Source organism: Mastigoproctus giganteus, chromosome 9, assembly GCF_048544385.1.
Source record: "Mastigoproctus giganteus isolate SK-2022 chromosome 9, ASM4854438v1, whole genome shotgun sequence".
Lineage (NCBI taxonomy): Eukaryota > Metazoa > Arthropoda > Arachnida > Uropygi > Thelyphonidae > Mastigoproctus > Mastigoproctus giganteus.
The window spans coordinates 148,349,616-148,376,265 of record NC_143583.1 but is presented as its reverse complement, the minus strand read 5'-3'; the positions used below and the strand labels follow the sequence as shown (position 1 = coordinate 148,376,265).

At 38.4% G+C, this 26,650-nt stretch overlaps 1 protein-coding gene across 9 annotated transcripts in view; it reads left to right on the top strand.

Moving 5' to 3' along the window:
* Window positions 1–26,650, top strand: part of Gyf (GIGYF family protein Gyf) — a 915,224-nt gene that overhangs the window by 800,808 nt on the left and 87,766 nt on the right. For all 9 annotated transcript variants that reach the window (XM_090381591.1, XM_090381590.1, XM_090381592.1 and 6 more), the window contains one exon: window positions 10,196–10,298. In XM_090381591.1, coding sequence (XP_090237717.1) covers window positions 10,196–10,298 — 103 coding nt within the window. The remainder of the gene's footprint in view (window positions 1–10,195; window positions 10,299–26,650) is intronic.

Genomic DNA, 26,650 nt, shown 5'->3' with positions numbered 1-26,650 from the left:
ACGTATGCGCCGTTTATTATCAGAAAGTGAAAATGAATAAAATCTTGTTATGTGTAAAACAGATTTTTTTTGTTCATGAAGAATTTTTTTTCATTTCATATGCATACAAATTTATTTTAGTACATTTTAATTACATATTATTACATGTGTATTTTGTTGAAATAAATTAATAAGCTTAAAACGAATATTTTATGTGTTTTTTTTAATTATTTTTACTGATTTTTTTAGATTCGGAACCAATCTTCTTTTCTTCCATAAATACAATGTCTTTTTTTACACGAATTTTTTTTACACGTATTTTTCAGGAACGTATCTATCGTGTAAAAACAGAATTAGGTGTATTGGAGAATTTGGAATCCAAAGTGAATAAGTTTGTGTATGCCAGATTTCTTTCTAACAAGATTCCAAAAAAAAGTTTCTTGGAAATTCCATGTGACAGGTTGCCAGTTCCCTCAATTTTATGGACTCCCGAAGATCCATAAACCTGGTATTTCCTTGTGGCCTATTGTTTTCTATTGTAACATGCCTACATATGAACTTTCCAAATGTATCGCCAGGTTGTTAGCACCCCTTGTTGGGAGAACTGACCATGCTGTATCTAGCAGTGTGCACTGTTTACATATTAATAAGGTATTTATCATTTCTGAGGGAAGGTCATGGTTTCCTTTGATGTGATCTTCCTGTGCAGCAGGCTGTTGCTTGTGCAAGGCAACTTTTAGATAGGTATGCTACCTTGAAGGACAGGACCTCGCTTTACACATGACATTTGTATTGCCCTCAGTTTCTGGTCCCCTCGATGTGGGCACCTATACGTGGTGAGAGGACCCCCCAGTGACGCTACTGGACTTCTAGACTAGCATCACTGGGATCCAACGCCCACATCCTAAGTTCCAAGCTAACATCAATGGAATCCGGTGTGTTTGCCATACACCACTTTGGCCCCTGCTTTGACAAGACAGGTGGTCCTGGAAGGCTCGGCTACGATCAATCAGCTAGTAGGTTCGCCTGCAAGGGTCAACCATGTCAATGCCATGCCCTTTCCCTCATGGTCCGAGGGACAGGATTCAGGCTGGTGGCGGCGCAGGTATAGTGTTTGGGTAGCCCTGATGTTACACTCCCGAGCGCATTTATTGCATGCCGCGTAGTGGGGCATCCCTTTGGGCTCAGTGGTGGGTGGGGAGCCCGGGCACTGAACCATTTTAAAACCATGAATCCTGATAAAATTACTTCTTCAGGGGCCCCAACCCAGTCCCTGTCTGAAAATATAGACGAAGACACAGATAGCATTATTGCTACAAAGAGGCAGTGAACTGAAATATCATCAGGGCCTGTTCCAAGGTTTTTAATTATACATTCCACAAGCGAAAAACTGATTGGCAAAATGTCACCCTTCTTTATACAGAAAGGGTTAGATGGATTAGCAGGTTCACCCAAATCAGTTAAGAGGCTCTGTTTTGGTGACCTCTTAATTTAAACTAAAACTGACAGGCAATCTGAGCAGCTACTCCAAGCAACATCAATCGGAGGAGTACCCATAACAGTGACACCACATGGAACACTCAATTCATCGAGAGGTGTAATTTCGGAGTGGGACCTTCTCGATGTTACCGAGGAGGAAATCTGCTCAGAACTGAAACCACAGGGAGTTATTGCCATGAAGAGAATTAATGTGCATAGAGATGGGAAACTTGTTAAAACTAGAAACATAATCTGACTTTTAACTCACGTAAATCTCCTGATGAGATTAAAGCTGGCTATATCAACGTCCATACGTTCCAAACCCTTTACAGAAATATGGACATTCTCAAATGGCCTGCTGTGGAGTCCTTGCATGTGCTCGATGTTGTGCAAAAGACCACGAAACAACAGCATGTTCAGCCACAAAACCCACCTGCATTAACTGCGAGGGAGAACATCCAGCCTACTCACGAGCATGCCAGAGGTGGAAAGAAGAAAAAGAAATCCAACATCTGAAGGCAGAGCTAAATATATCATACCAGAAGGCAAGGAAAGTGGTGAAACCTCTAAATATCACCAAACCCACCTACGCCCAGAAGGTAGCAGGGAGATGTTCCATCGGAACTCAGACAGAAATGACCATTCCTCCAAAAGGGTCATTCACTCCCGTCGCACGTTATCTCTTAAGCCCACAAAAACCTGCACAGAAAGACCAATCAGCTGCCACTCCTATATCGATACCTTCTGATGCTCCAAAAGCAACTTCCAAAGAAAAGACTAACAAAGTTGAAAGTATCCCCTAGTACCCAAGAAAACATGGATGTCGTGGAGAAGGAGTTACAAGAAGATTCAGTCTTGGAGCTCTTTGCTGGGTAAGTACAGCGCCCGTACTTACCCAGGAAAGATAAAGCCAAGAAGACTGACAAAAGTAAGCCCTCAGCACCTTGGAAGCCGCTTGATGGACCCACCAAGCCAAAATAATGGTTAAATTCTTACAATGGAACTGTCGTGGATTCTGGCGAAACAATGATGACATCAAGGCTTTCTTGCAAAAGCATGAGCCAGTTTGCTTTTGCATACAAGAGACATATCTGAAGGCAAATGAAAACCCTTCCCTTCGTAACACTATTATTGTCCGAAAGGACAGAACCGGAGATGGAACCTCTCTCTTATTCCTTGACTCACCTGGGAGGTAGAGGAGAACCTTTATGGAAGCGATCACTTCGCCGTGATAACAACTTACCTAAAGGGAGGCCGTGCCCACCTTTTAGGTTACCACAATGGAAGATTGATCAAGATGACTGGAATACCTTTCAACACCTGGTAGACCTTAACATCAGTGCAGTCAGCCAGGAGCCTATCAATGATGCAGTGGCATACATCACAGAAAGCATTGTCCATGCAGCTGCAGCTACAATTCCAAAAACATCTAGCTGGTTCCCACCATTTCCAAAACCTTGGTGGAATCCTGAATTCACAGCAGCAAAAAAGGCACAAAATAAAGCTTGGGGTATTTTCCAATGATATCCTACCACAGTCAATCTTTTAGCCTTCAAACGTGCATGCAGAAAAGCACGTCACGATATATTCTTCGTCAGAGCCAAAAGGAATCCTAGATCCGCTTTACATCTACTATTACCCAGTCTACCAGCAATAAAGCTATCTGGGACAAAATCCAGAAAATGAAGAGTAAATATACATTGCACCCTTCATCGGTCCTGGAATGTAATGGATGTGTTATTGTGAACCCAACTGCAATAGCCAACGCACTTGGAGAGACCTTTTCTGCCATCTCGTCAACATCTTACTCCCCAGAATTTCCGGTCTGGAAAGACAAACTTGAAAAGCAGCCAATTAACTTTAAATCAAAAAAATCTTATCCTTATAATGGGCCATTCATCACGGAAGAGTTAAAAACAGCTCTAACTCTTTCCAAGGCAAATGCTGCTGGACCAGATCTTATCCATTATGATATGATAAAGTATCTGTCTGCAAAATCCATGGACCAACTGTTCTTTCTATATAACAGAATATTTTAAGAAGAGCAGGTTCCGGATTCCTGGCATAAGGCATTCATGCTTGCCTTTCCTAAGCAAGTGATAAGCAAGTGGAGTGTTCTAAGGTAAGAATGGAGCTTTCTAATTGCTGGTGTTCTGGATAGGTGTGAATTGCAAGCTCATCATATTGTCACTCGATCAAATCCTCCCCACGATAATGAGATTATCTCTATTGCCTACATTCCTTATTATCTGAGTACATCTCACTAGAATTTTACGCTCCTGCTGTTTAAGGTATAAGGTGTGCGCAATTTCCTGGTAGGAAATTGGATTCCATTATTTCCAGAGTGAAAACACCTATTCCTCCTTTTTTTTTTTACATTTTATTCACCATATTTTTACTTTCTATTTACCATATTACGTATCCAGATTGCAGGATTGCCAGGAGATTAAAAGATCATATCTCAGAGCATGAGGTGGCTCTCCCCACCGCTAACTTTGAATGCTTTGCTGTTGCTGAACATTGTTGGGTCAAGCAGCATAACCTTGAACCCTGACGTGACATTGAAACCATCGACTATTCACATAATTACCAAAAGCGCTCGTGGCTTGAGGAACTCCACATACTCAGCTGTAACAGTACTATAAATTGCAATAGGGGAGTTCACATACACCCCATTATGGAATTGCCCATACTATAGTGCGATGAGCACTGGCATTCCTTATGCATGCATAATACTCCTATACCAGCATTGAAGTCGTGATTTACGATCGTGCCCAGTCATCTTGTTATTTTACCCAGTGTATGTATCTCTACACACACACACTCACACTCAGTACACTGTGACTATCTGATGTAGGGACACGTCGCCCTGAAAGTTTCTATTTTATTACTTTTTACTTATATTTATTTTATTGCTTTTTTATCTGTTTTAGTACTTTATTTATGTATATATCTATTTATTTATTTTTTTATTTATTTTAATAAAGTAACTTAAACCAATCCATCAGTCATTACTAGATGTTATATAGTATTATGACCAGCTACCTAATAGTGGGTATGCTCTACTCTTGCTGCCAGTACCACCATACAGTGAGGCATGATTCTCTAAGGCGCCTCTGAAAATTGCAGGAGGGTATGCTGTACCATGTTGACAGAATGCAACATGATACAACATTGTGTTCTGTAGATCTCTGGTAGTCTGTGGTGGAGAATCCAAATGCTGAATCTATCAATCCTTGTAATCCTTGAAATGTTCTATGTGACTCAAATCCAAAGAATTCGGCAGCCATGGAGGCACCTGGATACTACCACTTTCATGTTTGGCACATGTGCCATCCAGGAAGACAGTTGCTACGGGGGGGGGGGGGGTTGTACCTAATCAGTCACAGTAGGTCGGTGGTTTTTAGCATTCACAGTGTGGTCTAGAAGTATGAGGATGCCATGAGATTTTGGAGAATACATCCCCCATACTAAAACACTGCTACCACCTGTCTGTTTCTGTTTGACTAGGAATGATCCTTTTCTGCAGTTTTTTTCTGTACTTTCCATCTACTGTCCACACAGCAGAGCAGGAAATGTGATTCGTTAAAGTTCATGGTCAGTCTGCCACCATTTTTTTTTCGGCTCACACTCAAGAATGCAGCCATCTTTGTCAAAGATCCCAACCTGAAATTTGTTCACATAATATCTAGCAACTCCTTATTTTATAAAGCAGTACTCGTGACTTTGATGACTCATTATCCGGCTGGATAATGAGTAAATCGCACCCCTCTGCTACTCACCTTCTCTGTGGCAATTTTAACTTTCCACCCCATCTATGCCCTCTCCTTCAGAGGCTAACAAACAATCTCTGCCCATTAAATTTTACAATTATCAATGAGGAGCCAACTAAAGGTGCTAATCCTCTTGATCTGAATCAATGTTCGGACATTTGCAGAGTGAAGATTCTGTAAGCAACATCCTTCAAATCAGATCAGGACCCAATGGAATTACTTCTTTTACTCCCTATGTTGTTGTTGTTGGACATTTAACGCAACGGCAGCTAAAGGCCATTATGCACCAAACAATGTTAGGAGATCAGGTTTTATTAAAAGTGAGATGTGTATTTCGTGGGATTTAAACACTATATTCTGTCATATCATTTTATCTTTTTTTTTTAGAAAAGTGAAAACTTCATTAATGTCAGACCTGTTATCTAAAATTTGTTGCAAAGTAGGAGTGATTTGGGCTGCATGCCTTGATAAGAATGTGGTTTCCCATTATAGAGAGGGCAGTCAACTATGATATGCTGGACTGTTACTTGAGCATGGCAGTTCAGACAGAAAGGTGGATCTGAGGAAGAAAGAAGATAAAAGTGAGTAAGGTGTGTATGTCTTATTTGAAGTCTTGTAAGCATGACTTTTTCTTTTCGGTTCGAGCAGAACCTAGATGGCCAAGGCTGAAAATCCAGTTTAATCTGAAGGAGTTTGTTGTCTTTGGTTTTGCCAGATGGTTTCCAGTGATCCATACTTCAGGTTATTATAAGACTTATATTCAGTGAAAAGGATTTTGAAGTGCCAACTGGTTCTACAGACTGCCTACCTTCAATTGCCATAATACTGTGGAGATGAAAGTCATATTTTCTCCAACTTTTCTTGATCCCAGTAAGTGCCTCGAGACATCACAGCATATTCCATGGCCTGCACTTGATGGATGTGATTCAATCCTTGCAGTTGATCTAATCACAAGATGGATATTAATAACAAGCAGTACCTTCGCAGGCAGTGGAAAATCTCTAGCACAACCCAAAATCAAATCACTGATACTCTTCCAGACGTGGTGTCATTAATTCAAATCTTTATCCAGATAACTGGATGGGCCACATTGCAAGATTCAAAGCCAGTTCTACTTCTGCAGAACTACCCAACACTTTGAGTTTGCTCCTACTGATGACTTCTCCATTGTTTCTATCACCAACTCAAGAATGCAGAAATAAACATTATTTTATTTTACTTTGATTTTTATGCACAGATTAACATTATTACAGAGAAAATGTGTATATACAGTTCATCTGCTTATATACTAGCACTATCTTGCATTGTGATTTCAGTGTATTCCTCAGAACATTATCTCTAACAATTTTTAATGAATAGATCATTTTGTTTCAACTACCTTTTTCCTTATTTATATATTAGAGTAACTATTTTGTACTAAAAGAAGTATGCAGAGGCACAGAAAGGAAATATACCTTTCTGCCTCTTTTTCTAACAGTACTAACAAACTAACTTGGTTGCCTTGTGGCGTTGCCCTTGGTTGGGTAAGGAAACCTAGGTGGTAAAGCTAATCCCAAGGGCAAGAAGGAGCAAAATTTGGACTGAGACAACTTTTCACCGATTAAGGCCTTTAGATTTGCAACCACAATTGATGATGTAAAAATAATCTAGAGAAAAATATAACAGCTAAATAGCAAATTTCTTCCATTATCATCTTCGCTTTTACTACTTTTGCAGAGACTGTGAATGCCCTAGGGGGTCGGCAACCTTTTTTGAGTGAAGAGCCATTTTTGATTTAATTTTTAAAAAAATAAAAAATCCGAAGAGCCTTAGCTGAAGCTGGGATGGGGTAGGAAGTTATTTTAAGAAATGGAATTAAGTGGGAAGGTGTTCTATCTATTAAAAATATATTTTTTTTAAATATTATTTATTGATACTGAAAAAAACGTAACAAATATCCAATTAGGTATGAATTGTGACTTTTGCTGCTGAACTTCTTGAGCGATTTTCATCTTTAAACATGCTGAGAGACTCATTGTTTTCAGACAGTTTCTTGATTTATTTTTAATATAGTCATGTTCGAAAATATTTGCTCGCGGAAATACGTTGCTTGTCGTACATTTGGGCTAAAAGTTAAAAGAGCTGCAGTTACATGTTCAAAGAGCCGCAGGTTGCCGACCCCTGCCCTAAGTGCAGTGCATCATCATCATCAAAAAACAGCAGCAGCAGCCCTAGAGGCCATGTTTTCTTAGCTATCTGCACTGAATGCACATGATCCATCACTTCAGAAGATTAAAGCTTTAGATAAAAAATCCAAACTGAACTTCAGAACCACATCTTCTTCACCTTTGCAATTAACCACTTACTGTGCCTGAACTGCAAGAAGCCATAACTACCTTGAGGAATAGTGCTGCTCCTAACAGAATATATTATGTAATGCCCCAACATTTAGATAACAAAACACTTATCTTTATTGAACTTTTTTTCTCCAGTTTCTGGCATCATTCCTATGTACTAGCAATCTCAAAGCCTGGGAAAATTTGCTCTATTCCTCACAGTTATAGACCTATTTCTCTTACCAGCTGTTTGAATAAAACCCTAGAAAAAATGATACAGCATTGACATCTTGAGTACAGAAATTCTGATATGTGATAATCAATTTGCCTTCAGGAAAAATCAACCATCCATGATCTTATAAAGTTGAAACAAACAAACAAAAGGAATGTGTTTATCTAAAACAAACATTTTGTAATGGTGTGCTTTGACATAGAGAAAGCTTTTAACACCATATGGAATTTTTTTTTTTTTGAGAAATCTCCATTCCCTTGACCTGAGAAGCCACTTTCCATATTTCATATGAAAGATCCTTTCAAGTTCCCTATCAGCAATCCTCTCTCAAATCTATGTACAAGAGGAGTCCCACAAGGCTCTGTTCTCAGTGCTACCTTATTTGGAATAAGAATAAATTTATATGACCAAAAATATTCTGAAGACTGTAGTCTCACACCTCTGTACTGATGATGTGACTGTTTCTTACATTTCAAGAATATGAGCATCGTTGAGAGGCAGTTTCAAATCTCATTTAATAACATTGAGCTATGTATGGCACAAATCGGATACCGACTGTCTTACTAGAAATCTATTATCGTACACTTTTATAACAAATGGAAGGTGCACCTTCCATTTGTTATAAAATCTGTGATCTGGAGCTATGCTTAACAAACCATCCTATCTCAGTTGTAAATAGCATTTGTCTTCTAGGTCTAATTTTCAATAGTAAGTTTAACTTCTTAGAATAAGTTAAGCATAAAAGTCTACTTGCCAGAAAATGAACACACACACATGCACCGAATTATTTCTTCTGCAACATGAGGTGCTGATCATTACACCTTACTTCATTTATATATAGAGCTGTAATTAGGTCTTGCCTTGACTGCAGTGCCCTATTGTATGGTCCTTCTAGGGAGTGGTGTCTTTTCAGCATGCTTCCCTCAGGATTACTATAGGCACTTAAAGAACACCACAAAGCCTTCATATTGAAGCCCATGAACTTCCACTTAGTATCTGGAGAAAATGTTACTTCTGAACTATGAACATAAAATTTGAAGCAAGCCTGCATATCCATCCCATTTGGCCAATACTTAATGATCCGCAGTTTACCATATCCTATAGAAATAAATCCACTGCAATTCAGCCTACTGCTATCAGATTTTAGGCACTAACAGCAATTGGAATATATACACCTTGACAAAGTCCTCCAAGGACCAAACAATTCAAATACTCCATGGTCCTCTATTACACCTTCCTGTGACAATTATTTCCTAAACTAGAAGAAACGTTTCCTTGAACATACAACTGCATATTGCCCACACACACAATATTATCTGCATTTTACAAAAATTTGTACTGATGGGTCAAAGTCAGATAGTGGAGTGAGTGCAGCTATCTTCCCTTATAACACTGTCACTGTATCACTTCTCACTGCATGCAGTTATACAAATGAACTATATGTGATCAAGCTAGTCCTAGAAAATATCCTCCATCTGTCTGTCAAAAATGTATAACACATATGTACTTGTAGCATGTGTTGTTAACCTTACAATATACTTCCTCCTCTACTCATCCTTTAATATAGCACAGAACTAAGCTGACGCATATCCAGAAACACCAGGAAATGAATGTGTCAACTGTCATCAAACACCCATCCAACCTTGTTGGGTACCATATCTTGACTACAGATCTAATATACAAAGAATCTGGCAAGCTCAAATGCATAATAAGCTTTCCTTCAAATTAAACATGAAGCACAATTATGGGCCTCCAGGTTCCATGTAACCAGAATTAAGTAATCCTAGCCAGAGGGTGAATTTTTCACACTCGCCTTTTTTTCTCCTCATAATACATGATCCTCCACATTGTATGCATGGCAGCTCTCTGCTCACAATGAAGCATTAGTCATTGAATGTACCTTACACAATTATGGCCGACAACTATAATTTGATTTTTTTGCCAAATAACTAAGAACATTTATCACTTTGCCATATCATGGGTGATGATGCAAATATGTCAGAGTTTTTCTGCTTTCTAAAACAAATACAATTATATGATCATTTCTGGCTGTTCTCTGTTTGACATCACACTAAAAAAATAAGCTACCAGTCGCTGTCAACCTTATAATGATTAAAAAAAAAAAGTATGACAGTTCATGAAAATCTGTATGAAAACATCATTTTTTTCAACACTGCATAGATGAAATTTTAAAGGATTCAATTAGCCAGTCCTCAAAATCATTGTAAGCATGTATTATTTAATATTCTAGAAGTAGATATTAATATATTAATTCATTTTGTTAAATGTTATCAATCAGGAAAACATACTTTTAAATAGTATCATAATTGTAGTTGAAAAACATCTGAATGATTTTATTTTAAAGAAATTCTAGTCACTAATTTCCTGATTTCCCCCCCCCCTCATTCATACTGAAGGAAACGGTGATGAAATTGTTTGAAACGCACACTAAACAGAATACCGATGACCTTACTATATGGTGTATGGAAGCCTTAACTTCAATTTCATCATCTGTAGATAGTGAGTATAGTATTATTATTTTTACTATATTATTTTGTTTAATTAAATACTATATTTGGACTCATATCATCACTTATGTAACACAAATCCAACATGGTAGGAACTGTAACTTAACCAGTTACAGTTTCTCCTTGTCTGGACATTACAAAACTCTTTATATGTTGCTGTAGGCCCCATGTTTCCACCATTATTCCTAGTGATTGAGTGTTAAAATATTATTTTATAGTGCACCAATGCTTCTGTATGTTCTGTGTTATCCATAGTGATAAGATTTTTCTAATTTATACAGCCTGTTGTTATAAGACGTAAACAAACCATAGAAAGAAAAGTCACTTTTCTTTATATTTCCTCACTAATTGTACTGACCACACTAACAGCTGACTTCTTGGTGTCATTGTGGAAGAGCCAGTTAGCTTTGGAGGAAATCCAGACCCCCCCCCCTTCAGAAGCTGAATTATCAGTACAAGTTAATCCACAGAGGTTGGACTACACGAGCAAAAAGGCTTCAGAAGCTAAAATAACAGTACAAACTAATCCACAAAGGCTGGATTGTATAAGCAATACAAAAAGGCAAAAAATAAAATGAACAAATAAAATAAATTTAGTGTAATGAGCTTTTAGGTCATGTGGCATGCCATTCTAATTTATTCCTAAGAGAGATCATATCTGAATAAGAACTCATGAATATTATGGAAGAAGAACTTGGGGAAGAACTTCAAAATGAACAGAATACCCAGCAATAAGAAAATGTCAAAGAACAGTCTTCTAACCCCTAACTGAAACATTATTTTTATATTCAATATACAAACACTGCAAAACTCAGTGAAAGCTGGACACCTTTGTTTGTGTTCATCTCTACATGCCAAACCTAATACAGGAATAACTTGCGTAGTGCGGTTTCAAACAGTGCAGGTTTCGTTATAGCATGGTTTACAAATTGAAAAAAAAAATTAACTGCATTACGTACCAATACATTCGATATGTATGTATGTATTATAATGCCAGCATTTGGGCCAATGCGTTATGGATTCAAGGCCACGCTGACTGTTGTCGCAACTCCCATTATATACGGACTCTGCTAGCATTCATACATTAGTAAACAGACTAGATTCTGAGCAGTGAGGTTGTTCACAGTGCGTAGGCTGTACAAATATTTTTCGCTGCGTATTTTTATTAAAAATTATTTTCTTAAAAACATTACACCCTTATACTCAAATATGAGTGGAAAGAAGAAATGTAATGGTGCTGAGAGTTCTTCTAGATCCAAACATCAAACGAGGTATGAAAGTAAGGCAGGCGTTGCAAAATGACATTCGATGTTATAAAGAGATGTATGCAGATAAAAAAAGAAAAGAACTGTGCAAACTAAGCTGATCAGTTATTTTTCAAAATAAAAATACAGTACACACTTCACTTATATTCTTTTGGTAGGTACATACTGCAATAAAAAAATCTTTTGTACTGTACTTACTAGTATTTTTCATTTTTATCATTTTAATTTCTTTTTTTGCAAGAACTTTGTGTGCATCAATTTATAATAAACAAACATTTATATATTTTTGCAACTTGACCCATATAATCAAATTGTCAGAACGCATTGCATTAAAATACATACTAATAATACCTCGAACAGCATGGTTTCGCATAGTGCGGTTTTTTTTTGGCACGAATTAACCGTGCTATGCGAGGTATTCCTGTACAATGTCACCAGTATCAAAAATACAGGCTCTCTAAGATTGCATGTTGGATTCCCCATTCAAAGTTTATATATGGGAGCAAACAAACCAGTTCATCTCAAGATTAAATTGCTACTTTTAAATTATGTTGCTAAAAATGTGGAGCCTGGCAACTCATCTTGCATGATCGTATATCTTCAATCTGCAGTGTGAAGTGAACTATAATAATGAGTCTTTGGTGACTATAATGACTATAATAGTGACTTTAATGACTATAATAATGAGTCTAAAGACTCATTATTATAGTCATTAATATAATGTAAAAAAAAAATGACAACCTGGAAGGATCCGAAACTAAGAGTCAAATTTCCTCCTTTCTTTTGATCCATTCATTGTCTGTTCAAGGTTTAGACAAATTGCTTCTATTTCTCATACAAACAAGCATAGAGACAATTGCAGGACCCACCCAAATTGATAAAGAAGTTAGTCTGTGAAATTTATAACTTTTTAGAACAATCAAAAAAGTTACTTGTGGTGAAAAATGGAGATTTTATCACCACAAGGGAATGGGATATGTTGACGAAAGATCTAGTGCAGGAAATGAAACATCAATTAGTATTAGTATTATTAGAGGCTTATGAACTAAGAAAGCAAGCATGTGCAACATCAGCCAAAAAACACAAAAAAAACAAAAAAAAAACCACCCCTTTCATTCGTTCCAAATGCCTGTCCAGCTCAGCCTTCAATTTATTTAGGCTATTAGCTTCCACAACAAAAGATGGAAGCCTTTTCCACAAATCACAACTACCTGCTGGCTAAAGGCAAATTTCCTCACATCTATTCTACAACTATCTTTCCTCAATTTGAAACTGTGCCCCCTCAGGTTCTTAGTCTGAGAAAGAGGAAGAATCCCATCAGCATTCAGCTTGCTCAACCCATTCAAGGCCTTATACACCTCAATCAGATCACCTTCAGGTGCCCACTCTCTGGGCACTGCAATTTGCAGTGCCCGGAGAACTTAAGCCACTCTTGGTAAGCGCATCCCTTTGTTCCCCTCACCAATCTTGTTGCCCTTCTTTGTACTCGATCAAGCACTCTATATCCTTCCTAAAATGAGACCTCCACCAGACCTGTACAGAGTACTCTAGATGTGACTTGGCCATTGCCTTGTATAACAGGATAATCACCTCCCTATCCCTGCGAGCAAAATTCCTATATATCATTGATAAGACTCCATGACCTGCCCTGGCAGCCCATCTGCACTGCTCAGCGAACTTCATATTTGACTGCACAATTACCCCCAGGTCTTTTTCACTTTCTACTTTCCTGAGTGTAGTACCACACAGTTCGTACTTTTCTCTTGGGTTATTGCTATCCATAAGCAGTACTTTGCATTTGTCAATGTTAAACTTCAGTGGTGACTTCTCGGCCCATTTTCCCAACTTATCTAGATCCATATGGAGAAGCATACTATCTTTACTATTGTTAACAACCCTGCCAACCTTTGTATCATCTGCAAACTTGGACATTAGTCCTAATATACCTTCATCAATATCATTGATGAATATACAAGACAACAATGGGCCCAACACTGAACCCTGAGGAACTCCACTAATAACATTTGTCCATGAAGAGCAGTGTCCATTGATTACCACTCTCTGTTGTCTCCCACTCAACCATCCCTTTATCCATTGTAGCAACTTACCCTTAATGCCATACCACTCCAATTTGTACAGCAGTCTTTCATGTTCAACAGTACCAAAAGATTTCCTGAAATCCAAGTATATGATATCAAAATTATTTTTGGCATTCATTCCTTTGTGACCACATCATAGAATCCAATCAGATTGGTCAGACAAGACCTCCCTTTAACAAACCCATCCTGTGTCTTAACTATTACTGCAGTCTTGTCAAGATGATCCTGTAATGCTTCTTTAACCAGCGATTCCATTATTTTCCCTGGAACACAAGTTAAACTAACAGGTCTGTAGTTACTTGTGTCACTTTTTGTACCCCCCCTTTGTGAATTGGTGTTACATTTATACACCTCCAGTCCATGAGGACCTCCCCAAGGAAGCTCTCATAATTATGGCTAAGGGTTTGCTTACTTCCTTTGCTGCCTCCTTTAATATAACTGGATAGATCCCGTCCACCCCAGGTGCCTTCCTTATTTTAACTTCAACAATTCTCCTCCACTTTGCTCACAGTTATTACGAAATGACTTAGCTCCCTACTAGTGTTTGATAAACTTCTGGCACTCCCCTCATTGAATAACTCCTCATGTGTGAATGTAGATGCAAAATACTCATTCAGTGTATCAGCTACTTGTTAGTTAACAATAGTTAACCCATCTATGTTAAGTGGTCCAATCTGATTAATCCCTTTCCTTCTAGAATTTACATAAGTAGAGAACTCTTTGCTGTTTTTCTTTGCTTCCTTTGCCAAAGATTTCTCATAATCTGTTTTCACCTGCCTAACCTCCATTGTGACTTGATTACAGACTAGTTTATACCTGCCACAGGTTTCTGTGTCACCTGATACTTTAAATGCATCCCATACATTTTTCTTCTCTGCCACGCCTCATTAATTCATCTGACATCCATTTAGGCCTAAACATTGAACAGTATTTCTTAGTTGGAATGAAAAGCTCAGTAGCCTCCAAAATGAAGTCCCTGAAGGCTTCCCATTTAGATTTCAACATTGGTAACATCATCAGTTGATCCCACTGTACAGAACTTAAAAATTGTCTGAGACCTCTGTAGTCACCTTTAGGAAAGCAAAAGCCCTTCCCTTTAGCCTTGATGGTAGTTACATCTTTAAGTAATTCCCACATCAGTACATTGTAATCGCCGACCAGACTAGCCAGGTGGGTCAAGTGCCTGCCTGGCAACCCTAAGGTCGCGGGTTCAATCCTGCCTGGGGCTTGGATCAGAGAACAAAATGCAAAACACCTTGGGAGGTGCAATATGGCCAGAGAAGCCGATGCACTAACAAAAAAAAAACCATTGTGATCACTGTCACCCCATGATCGCAGGTTCCTTTATCTGCACATAAATAATGCATAATTAATCACTGCTGATAATCAGATCAAGAGTATTACTCCCTGTTCTTGCCTCTCGAACATGTTGCTATAGAAAAAAGTCATCCAATAAATCCACAAAGGTCTTGCTAGTGTGTTGAGGGGTGCTCTTACGAAGAAAGGCTTAAGTTTTGCAAATTACAGTGTCTGGAGACTAGGCACCAGCGAGGTGATCTGATAGAGGTGTATAAAGCCTTGAATGGTTTAAGCATGCTCAATGCTGATGGGATTCTTCCTCTAGCTCAGAAAAATCACCTGAGAGGGCATAAATTCAAATTGAGGAAAGACAGATGTAGGATAGACGTGCGGAAATTTGCCTTTAGCCAGCGGGTGGTTGGTTGGTAGAACAGACTCCCATCCCTTGTGGTGGAGGTTGATAGCCTAAATAAGTTTAAGGCTCAGCTGGACAGGTATTTTGAACGAACAGAGGGGTGAAGTGGAAGTGGGTTTTTTTTTTTTTTTTTTTTTTTTGGCTGATGCTGCATAAGCTTGCTTTCTTGCATCAAATGCCTCTACTAATGCTAATGCTAACCCACAAGTTCCAGTCAATCTGGAAAGTTAAAATCCCCCATTATAAGACAATCTGATTTACTGGCCTACTCTTTTTCTCTGCACAATTACTCATTAGATTCATTAGGCCTATAACACACACCTACTCTCATTTTTCCTTTCCCAGTGCTAATTTCACACCAAACAGACTCAACACTGCATTGTCTACCAACATCAATTGTGGATGTACTTCCTTAGATTTTGTTTTTTTTTTAACAAACAGCATAACCCCTCCTCCTCCCTTCCTGTCCTGTCTATCCTTTCTGTACACATTATACTCCCCAAATTCCAATTCTGCACTGCTTATAACTGTGTGACACCACGTCTCTGATATCCCAACAATATCTGCCTGTGATGTCTTGACTAGCACTTCAAGCTCATCAAATTTATTCACTTTACTCCTAGCATTGGTGTACATGCAAGTATACATGCATCTCTTCCTACTCTTGGTTACCCTAACACATCCCATGTATTTACTTGTTCCACTATGACTCCCAGCAGTCCTGGAAATCTCCATTACCTTGCTTTCCAGGCTGCTGCCCATTCTAATAGAAGCAGTGCAAGACTCGCTTTTGCCTCTGCCTGTGGCCACTGTTAACCTTTTAGTCTGTGTATTCACCCAATCTAGCAGTTTTCCGACCCACCTAACACTGCCTCGATAGCATCAGCAAATATTCTTGCATCCATTCTATTTAGCTGTATCCCCCCCCCCATCCCTGTAGAAGCAGTCTCTCCTGTCAACAAGCACAGATCAGGCTGAAAAAAATTCTACCCCTTTAGCCTTGCACAATCTGTCCAGGGCTGAACTGAACGACAAGGCTCTCATCATATTCTCCCTCCTATCGTGTCTGGTCAGAATTGCAGACACTTTCACATTCAACCCTTACTTGCAACTTTTTTTCAACATTGACCTGTACTTGAGTAAATCTGCAGATCTCTTACTCTTAATGTCATTAGTTCCAACATGCACAACATCACCTTTTGTGCCCTTAAAAGATGATATCTGCTCTACAATGTCATCAACCTTTGCCCCTGGCAGACATACCCTGGTGCTGTTACACCTATCCTTCTTGCATAGTATATTCCCCATCTCTCTGACAATAGTCACCAACAATAACTAGTTCCTTTGGGACCAGCGCATTCTGCCTTGGAGATTGCCTCTGTTTTGCCTGATGCACAGGAGTGAGCTCTGTCATTGAGCTGGGCAGCTGAGAGCTTGATGGGCCCCTCATATTAATTTCTTCGAGGCCATTTACCCTACACTTCAAGCTCTCGTAGACGCCCATTTAGAACACTGAGTTGGTGCCTAATTTCTTGACACTCTAGACACCTATCACACACAAAGGCATCCTCCTTGGCTAGATCATGTCCTGTTTTAGAAAGGTCATCAAAGATTTCACATTTCGGACATTTTTTGAGACTGTGATGTGTTGGAGAATTGCACCCTTCATTTCTCCCCCGAGTCACAGCTCTAGTCTGGATCATGATTCCCGTTTGAATACAATTTAAGTAACAATGAATTTTAATAAGATTAATATTATTTTTGATTAATTGATAATACTATAATAAGCTAACAGATTACTAATACTGTGGTTCGTATTATGCTATCTAGTTGAACTTCATACCTTACACTATTAGTTCGAGATATGTACATTACACTATTTCTTTTCAATTACAATATGGCGGCTAGTTCAACAATATTGGCGCCAACAACACCAGGAGTCGTAACTTCCAAATATCGCTGATTAAATTCAAAATAAGAAGCCAACGAATGCTACTAAACCTATTTAATATCTCTGTAAAACACAATGCTATGTTAATTAACAAAGAATACGGTAAAAATTAAAAATACGTATCCCTTTACAACAGCCAAAAATCCACCGAGTCGGTGGAAAATCCACCCACTTAATTGGCCATTCATGATCTATGAATTATGATAATAAAAAAAAAGTTGAGACTCTCACTCCTACAAGATCAATTATTCTTACCTTCATTACACTTGTCTCCATTGATATATTTCAATTTTCAGCATTTTGGTCACTCACAGAAAGCTTGCTGGAGAGAGACTACCTGTACAATGTCTGGGTCAAAAGACCACACCAACCGGTGCAATACCACCACTTTGCTTATTGGAGGCTTGAAGTGGTGAAACCCATGCGTAGTCTCTAGAGCTAAGTTTCCGGCATCCCCTCCCATACTTCTCTTTCAACCCATGCACGGTACTAAGTACTATAGGTTTTGATACCTTTCGTGTTTGGGGTTTTCATTAAAAAAAATAAAATAAAAAACACACACAGTCAGATTCATCGGCTTTCTCTAGAATGTGACAAGGATTCTAAGAAAGAAGATATAAGATAGAAAATCGTGTGGTATCTGCATATGCTGAAGCATGGAGACATTGGCAACACATCCCTCCCAATGCCTCAATATAAAAAAACAATGGACAAAACCAATACAAACAAAAATCTCCATTTCAACAAACATATCAATCATAGAATGGACAGAAACTATTGTAAACACTGAATCAAGAGCCCACTTCTGTCTCAACAAACGGCTCCCATCACGATTCTTTGCCAGCAGAGAAACCAGCACAAAGTGGTATCAAGTCTGTTATTCCTGAGCCAAGTCTAATCAATATCCATTTCATCAATATCCAAGGATATTGATAACATTTCAAAACAGATAACGTTATTGAGTTTACCATGAAGAAGATATGGAAATATCTCATCCAGTATTCCTAAGAAGTATAGATCATGTCATGAAGAGCATAAAACACCAGGATCTAGAGAGTAGTCAGTTCAAATTAACAGCAAAAGTACATAAAGCAGTATATTATTCAGTGAGACTGCAGGGGGCCTAACAGCGACTTAGGATGGGATAAGACTTGATCCATTATTTTAAAGTAATACAGTTAGTCTACAAGAAACTCATCTAAATTCCCAAGTGCATTTTGGAATACTGAATTATAATATTTATTGCAAGAACGTGGATAGTAACTTCTCAAAAGAGTTGCAATTTCGACACACAAACATAGTGGAAAGGATGTTAGTACCTTGGTTGAAATTGGAAATGATAGCACCCATCTGTTTAGTATTGGTATCTAGTATTAATAGTGGAAAATTATTATTATTATTATTAGCCATATGGTGCAAGGAAGCCTCAGGCTTATGCTGCACCAGCAAAAAAAAAAAAATTCCCATGTTACCCTGAGAGAGAGAGAGTAGAAAGAAATCACCAAGAAAGCAAGAAAGAAAAGAATGATGATATCCAGCTCAGGACATGCAAGAAAGCAGGCTTGTAGACCAAAAAAAATCAATGACAATAATAAATCAAAAGGTCAAGATAGTGGGAATGCTATGGCTAAGAGAAAAACTGAGGGGGATTGTCCTCTAAACCACAGCCTTATGAAATGTACTGCTTGTTTGATATTTGTGTAGCTTCAGGAACGGGACATGATATTGCCAAGGGGGATGCCTTTATGTGTGCTCGATGTAAAGAGTGTGAGGATATTAGGTGCCACCTTAGTGTTATGGGCTTTTATGAGAGCTTGAAGAACAGGGTGAATGCCTTCGAAGGATTTAAATTGGGGGACCCATCTTGCTCTCAGCTGCCCACATCAATACCAGAGCTTGCACTTGATCATCAGGCAACAAAGCAGCAATCTCCCAAGGCAGAATGTGCTGGGCCCACAGGAGCTAATTGTTGTCGTTGGCTCTGTTGTCAGAGAAACGGGAAATATATTGTTCAAAAAGGATAGGTGGCATGAGACCAGGAAATGTCTGCCAGGGGCAAAAGTTGATGACGTTGCAGAGCAGATATCAACTTTTAAGGACACAAAAGATGGTATTGTTGTAGATGTTGGCACTAATGACATCGAGAGCAGGAGAATCGGGGACATACTCAACAAGTACAGGTCAATGTTGAAAAAAGTCGCGAGTTAAGGTTAAATTTGAAAGTGTCTACAATTCTGCACAGACACGATAGGAGGGAGTATATGATGAGAGCCTTGTCAATCAATCAATTTGGCCCACAGAGATTGTGCAAGGCTCGTGGGGTAGAATTTTTCTTAGCATCATCTGTGCTTGTTACCAAGAGATACTGCTTCTACAGGAATGGGATCACTTAAATAGAAAGGATGCAAGAATATTTGCTGCATATGAGTAGCAGTAACACCAGAGTAACATACCAACTGTGCACTACTACACTCTGGGCAGTGGAGAATGAAAAGATCTGGAAGTAATTGCACAGTCAGATATGAAGTTTTCTGAGCAGTGCAAACAGGCTGCAAGAGTAGCTCATGGGTGTTTTGTCATGATATACAGGAACTTTACTAGTGGGGATAAGGAGATGATTATCCCTTTGTATAAGATGGTCAGGCCACACCTTGAGTACTGCATACACATCTGGAAGCCTCATTTTAGGAAGGATGTAGAGCTGCTGGAACGAGTACAGAGAAGGGCAGTGAGATTGATGAGGGGAACAAAGGGGTGCGCTCACCAAGAAAGGCTGAAGTTCTGGAAATTGTAGTCTGGAGACAATGCACCTTGCTCAGATTATGCACTTGAGGGGACATAAATTCAAATTGAGGAAAGACAGTTGCAGAATAGATGTGCAGAAATGCTTTAGCCAGCGAGTAGCTGATTGCTGGAGCAAACTTCCATCTGTTGTTATGGAAATTGATAGTGTGAAAAAATTCAAGGAAGAACTGAACAAACATTTGGGGTGAATGGGACATGTGTGGGGTTTTTTTTTTTTCTTTTTTTGGCCTCTTGCTGTATAAGCTTGCTCTCTTGCATCATATGCTACTACTAATGTGGTGCTTCCGTAGCCAGGTGGGCAGGAGCAGCAGTGCATAGCACACACACTTCTTGATTAGACCAGGGTTCGAGCCCGTGACCACCAAATACGGAGGATGTGGAAAGGTCAGGGAATGACCACCGCATATCCCCGGAGCAATATGGCCTTAGTTGCTAATGCTCCTAAAAACCAAACAACTAATGCTAACTCAGCTACAGCAGGACTTAGACCAGAATGCATTACACATTGATAAACTTGGTCCATTCATTCAATAACATATACAGGAACTCCCCAACTTATGTAATACTCGACTTATGGAAATTCGACTTTACGTCAATTTTTGTTGGCCGGTGCAAACTTAAAAAAGTTGTGGAAACGTTTTGCATCTGTAGAGATAAATGGAGGTACAGTTGTGCTCCCGTATCCTCTGATTCGGTATCCACTAATTCAGTTACGCACAGTTAACCACGGGAAAAAAATTAACACATACTACTCGCGTGTCCAATACAATTCTTCCCTTTATTTTTTAAAATGTCTTGTATGGTTTAGTTACCAACATTATGATGGTTCTTTATAGAGATTTAACAGATGCACCATTTTCAAACTTTTGAATAATTTCAGGTTTTTGTTTAATTTGAAAGCATAACTATTGCATTTGTCCATCATTTTCACAATTTCTAAACGAAAAAAAAATTCCGACATTCCTGACATAAATAATGAAACATAATTTTGTTGCGTTCCATCGCACTTTTGTGGGACAGGACGCAACAATCAATGCGATGCACTTTTGGTCTATTTTTTTTTTTTTTTGTTTTGTTTTGAACGGTAGGTGTGAAGAGAGCAGGGGTTGCAAGATAATAGGTACACTAATCTCCCAATGATGACTTATAATGCTGGTTCTTCTCGCCTATTTACAAGTTGCAAAACATCTGTTTATACCTATTCTAGTTATTACTTGAATTTTATAATTTCTGGGTTTTTTTTTTTTTTTTTTTTATTTGGAGTGTCCCGGTTAATCCAATCCCTTTAAATTCAGAATCTGCTGTGCTTTATTATTACCATATTTAATGTTGGTAATGTCTTACTATGTGTTTAATTTATCAATTAAACTTTATTATACATATGTATGTACAAGAAAATGACATTATACATGGGGTCAACAGGTGTTCGCTTGTATCTGTGGTTTCAGCCATACACGGTAGGTCTTGGAACATATCCCCCGCGGATATGGCGGAGTCTTACTGTATTGTGAAAATATTGTAATGTGAGCCAAATAACATTATTTTATTTATTTATTATTATTATTTTATTATTATTTTTTTTTTTTTGTAATTCGTTCCAAGGCCTTGGGAAGTTGAAAATTTTGCTATATTACTAAGCTATTTATCTCCTTAAAAGGTCATATTTATAATAGAAATTGCACTAACCTCTCATCGTTATCATATGTTCCCATTATAAGAATCACTTTTGAATGCCTTTGTGATATTTTTCTAAAGCACGTTTCTGGAAGTCATGACCAAAAAACAATACGAACAATTTGCACTTTCCGGTTTATTGGGCATTTCTGTTAGCGTAATCGATCTTATTGTATTTGTGATAATAGCGATAACTGCAATTTGTATGGGTTTTCATGCTATTATGGCAAAATGTGTTCCCTTTACTGAAATCTTCAATCATATAAAAAACAAATTTTCAGAAACTTCTCTTCATTCCTATTTACATATTACCGTGGTGAAGGGAAGTGACCAATGAAAAGTGCATGCAAGTGGTGGTAGTGCCAGGAAATGAAACAAAATTGATTTATAAATGATTAAGAAGTATGAAGCATGACAAGGTTTGTCATCTACTGCAAGGGAATTAGATCTTGCTGCTTCAACAGTGGATCCTGACAGTTTACTATTTTAAAGGACAGTGCATGTATAAAATAAAATGCAAAGGATCAATGCACTTAAGATCAACAGTGATCACAAAACAGCGTTCAGGTGCTATATCAAAGATGAAACAGCTGTTAATGATATGGATGGAAAATCAGATTCAGAAGCGAGTGCCCCTGAGTCTAATGACTATTCAAGCAAAAGCAACAAGAATTTATAAAGATATTAAGGATAAGTACGGTGAACCCCAACCCAAGTTCGTGGCAAGCAACAGGTGGTTTAATAGGTTCAAGCATCACGCTGGTTTCCACAACATTAAAATATGCAGTGAAGTCGCCAGTGCCGATTCTGCAGCTGCAGAGAAATTTTGTGATGTGTTGGAAAAAATTATTGATGAAGGCGGCTATTTAACGCAGCAAATTTTTAATGTTGACGAGACTGCTCTGTATTTGGAAAAAATGCCAGTTCGAACATACATTGCTAAAGAGGAAAATACAATGTCAGGTTTCAAGGCACCAAAAGATAAGGCCACTCTCTTGCTTGGGGCTAATGCAGCGGGAGATTACAGATTAAAATCACTGCTTGTGTACCATTCTGGAAATCCTCTTACATATAAGGGTGACTTGGCACATTATAGCCTTAGATGCTAATGCGCCATAAAATCCTAAAACAAACAAACATTTAAGGGCATCAATAAAGCCACTCTACCCGTGCAGCCACTCTACCCGTGCATTTCCAATCGAATCAGAGAGCATGGATAACAATATCTCTCTTTGAGGATTGATTTAAATGCTGCTTCATTCCCGAGGTTGAAAAATATTGTAAAGACAACGATGTTCCTTTCAAGATTTTGCTTCTATTAGATAATGCTCCTGGACATCTTATGCAACTGCATGATTTTAATTCGAACATGAGAATCATTTCTACCACCAAACATTACTTCACTCATCCAACCTATGGATCAGGGTATTATTTTGAATTAAAAAGCATACTATTTATGCGCAACATTTGCTCAGGCATTGTTTGCAGTAGATGGTGAGAATTTTATGTTAAGAGACTTTTGGAAATCTCACAATATTTACCATGCCATTTAACCACTGAAATTACTAAAAGTTGTTTAAATGGCACATGGAATAAAATATGCCCATGGCACGTAAAAGGCTTCGAAGGATTTCAGAAAGACAAATTATGTGAAGAGATTACAGATAAGATTGTAAAGGTTGCAGAGCTACATCTGTTGGAGGTTGATGCCAAAGATGTTGAGGAGTTAATAGAGGAAGAAGAGAAGGAATTATCTAACGAAGAACTTATTGACTTGCAGGCAGCGATAGTGAAAGAAGAAAATGCTCGTGAAGCTCAAGATGAACCAAATGAATAGCCCAGACGCTTCATCACCAGAGAGATGGCAATGGCATTTTGTGCAATTGCATCGGCAATGGTGAGGTTTGAGAACATGGATCCTGACAGTGAACAATTTTTAAAAGTTAACAGAGGGGTGAATGACATGCTTGCTTGCTTCAAAGAAATCTACGATTAATAAAAAAAAAAAAAGCCACCGTCCAGTCATCCATTAATATGGTCTTTTGTAAAGTTGAGCGGCCAACCCCTTCTAAATCTCCACAGCCCTCAACCTTCGCAGCGGCATACTTATCAGCTGAAGACGTTGATTCTGGCAATGATGCTCGAGAGGTAAACCTTACTGACATTATGCCTGTCTCCTCTCTTTTTTTGTAATTTATAATTTTGAAATTTTTTTTAAATTGCACACTTTTGTAATTTTTCCTGTGCATGAGATAAAAAATTGAATAAATACAACAAATAATTCTATTTACATGTTCATCGAACATTTCTTTTTTGATTCAATAAATTCAGTGAGTGTTGCACAAGCATAAGGGAAATTCCGACTTACTTAAGATCCAACTTACATAGCATTCCACGGAACGCAACCCTTACATAAGGTGGGGAGTTCCCGTATTCATTATTATTATTGTTAGTCATATAGTGCAAGGAATCCTGAGTCTTATGCTGCACCAGCCAAAAAAAAATTTCTGAATTACCCCGAGAGAGAGAGAGAGAGAGAGAGAGAGAGAGAGAGTCAGAAATAGAAGGGAATCACCAAGAAAGAGAAGAATGATGATATCCAGCTCAAGACCTTGGGTGTGCCAAGCCCATACTCACCAGATGTGAGCCCCTGGAATTGTATTCATAACAAATACAGGTACACATAAAACATTAAGGGACAAATGTATAATATACATACACACTACTAATAATAAAAAAAATATCTCACATACACTCTGACTGGATGGGAAACACATTCCCACTGGCAAGTCTCATGGGGGAGTTGTCTACTCTGGTAGGTATCACAATCAGTTAAGTTTTCTTGTATAAGTAGGGGGTAAGTGTTGCAGTCTATGTTGGCATAGCATGGTTGCTTCTCTTGGTCAAAAATCCTTTTTGGGCAAAATCAGAGAAAGCCATGTATTACATTTCATCAGAGATTTATAGTTGCTGATCTCTGCAGTTTATTGGTTCAATCTTGGAGATAAGTCTACATCTCTGGGAATGGCAATTGGAGCCACCATAAAGGATACTGGTCCAATCCTCATCAGCTCCACAGGTACATATCCTAGGTGAGACTCAGTTTGGCACAACTTAGCATTCAGAGAGCCATGCTCTGTTAGGAAAAATGCAGCATAGAGCCCTGTCTACATAACAGGGAGGTAATGTGGAGGAAACTAAAGTTGTCTGTGACAGAAACCTCCTAGTGAATTCCTTTAGGTGATTGCTCCTATCGAGTCCGTCAAAGCTGTTAGTGTGTGGATAGGAACCCTTCTATTTTATATCAGCCTCAGTGTTTATAGCGATCCCTAATATGCTAGTTGGGATTTGCTTCTTCAGGTTATAATTAAGGGCCTCTTCTAATTACTTTTAAGTCTAATGGCAGTGCCACTGCCATGACCTGTAGAGCAGGTGTACAGACGGTGCAGCACACTCTTGTGATAGTTAAGAGTATAATCCTCTGTACGGGCTCTAACTTCTTTTTCTGTCTAGAGTGACTGTGGTGCCATATGCCCACAACTGAAAGGAAGATTGCCTTGTAGATAAGTACAAGTGTCCTCCTTTTTTGGTCCTCAGTTAACACAGCTGATTTGAGCAATCATACCAGCATAGTTCCTAACTTTTTTAGCTAAGTTTACAAGACGTGAATAGAAAGTTAACTTATTATGAAATATTATACCTAGGTATTTCAATTCACTGACTGGAGCTATTTTAATCTGTAGATATCTGTTCAAGTTACCTTTTAACAGAATTCATTTGGTGTTGGTTTTTACTGCTAGGTATTGTTAGTTTGTGCATACCTGCCCATTGCTGGAGGGTTAATTGCTAAATTGGCATGCTTCCAAAACAGCTCTAGTATTGGCCTTAACGAGTAAGATAGAGTCATCTGCGAAGGCCACCCTGTCTGTCTAGCCTATGTCCATCCCTAGGAATTCATCCAGCACCAGGTTCCAGAAAAAGGGACCCTGGGCATCCTTGTGTCACTTTTCTAGTCATGTATCTGTTTTTGACTGATACTTCTCATTCTCTAAGATAAGCTTGTATTATCTGGTCCTGATTTTATGGTATTCCAGCACATTGCAGTCTGCAAAGTATACTGGGCTATCATAGTGCATCAAAGACTCCTGCAAAGTCTATTGATATGACAAGCACGTTAGTTTCTTCTGCTGTAATTTTTACTCTATAATGTATTGTATCCTCAGTGGAGTTTAAATCCATATTGTCTGTCTGGTTGTAAGTTAGCATTTAGGTAGTGGGTTTCCCGGCTGACTAATAACAGCCTTTGCAACACCTTGCCCAGAATTGGCAACAAAGCAACGGGTCTGTATGATTTCTGATCTGTTGGGAGTTTTTCCTGATTCTTTAGTATTAACCTTGTTTATTACCTGTTTCCATGAAGTGGAAAAAATTCCCCTTTATGAGCATTTTTTAAATAGTTGCAGGAGATGGTGTGGATGGCTTTTGGCTAGTTATTTTACCATTTCTATTTCTATTTGGTAATTATCTAAACATTTGCCGATTTTTTTTTTTTTCTGTCTAATGCTGTGGATAGTCCCTCAGGGGTAAAAGGCATTTCAATCTCCAGATTTTGATAGTTGTTGTTTTCAGTGCATATGTTCGAATGTTGTTCTGTAAGTGGATTGTAATTTACTAGAAACAGTGCATTAAGAATTGGCTGTTTGTTGGTATTTTGGCCAGCCTCACTGTTTGAGGAGTTACCACATATTTTGGGAGTTTGTTGATAACAATACGGTAAGAAACTCTCTAGGGGGTCAATGTTACTAGTGATGCCAACAAGTGCTTGCTCAGAGTCTT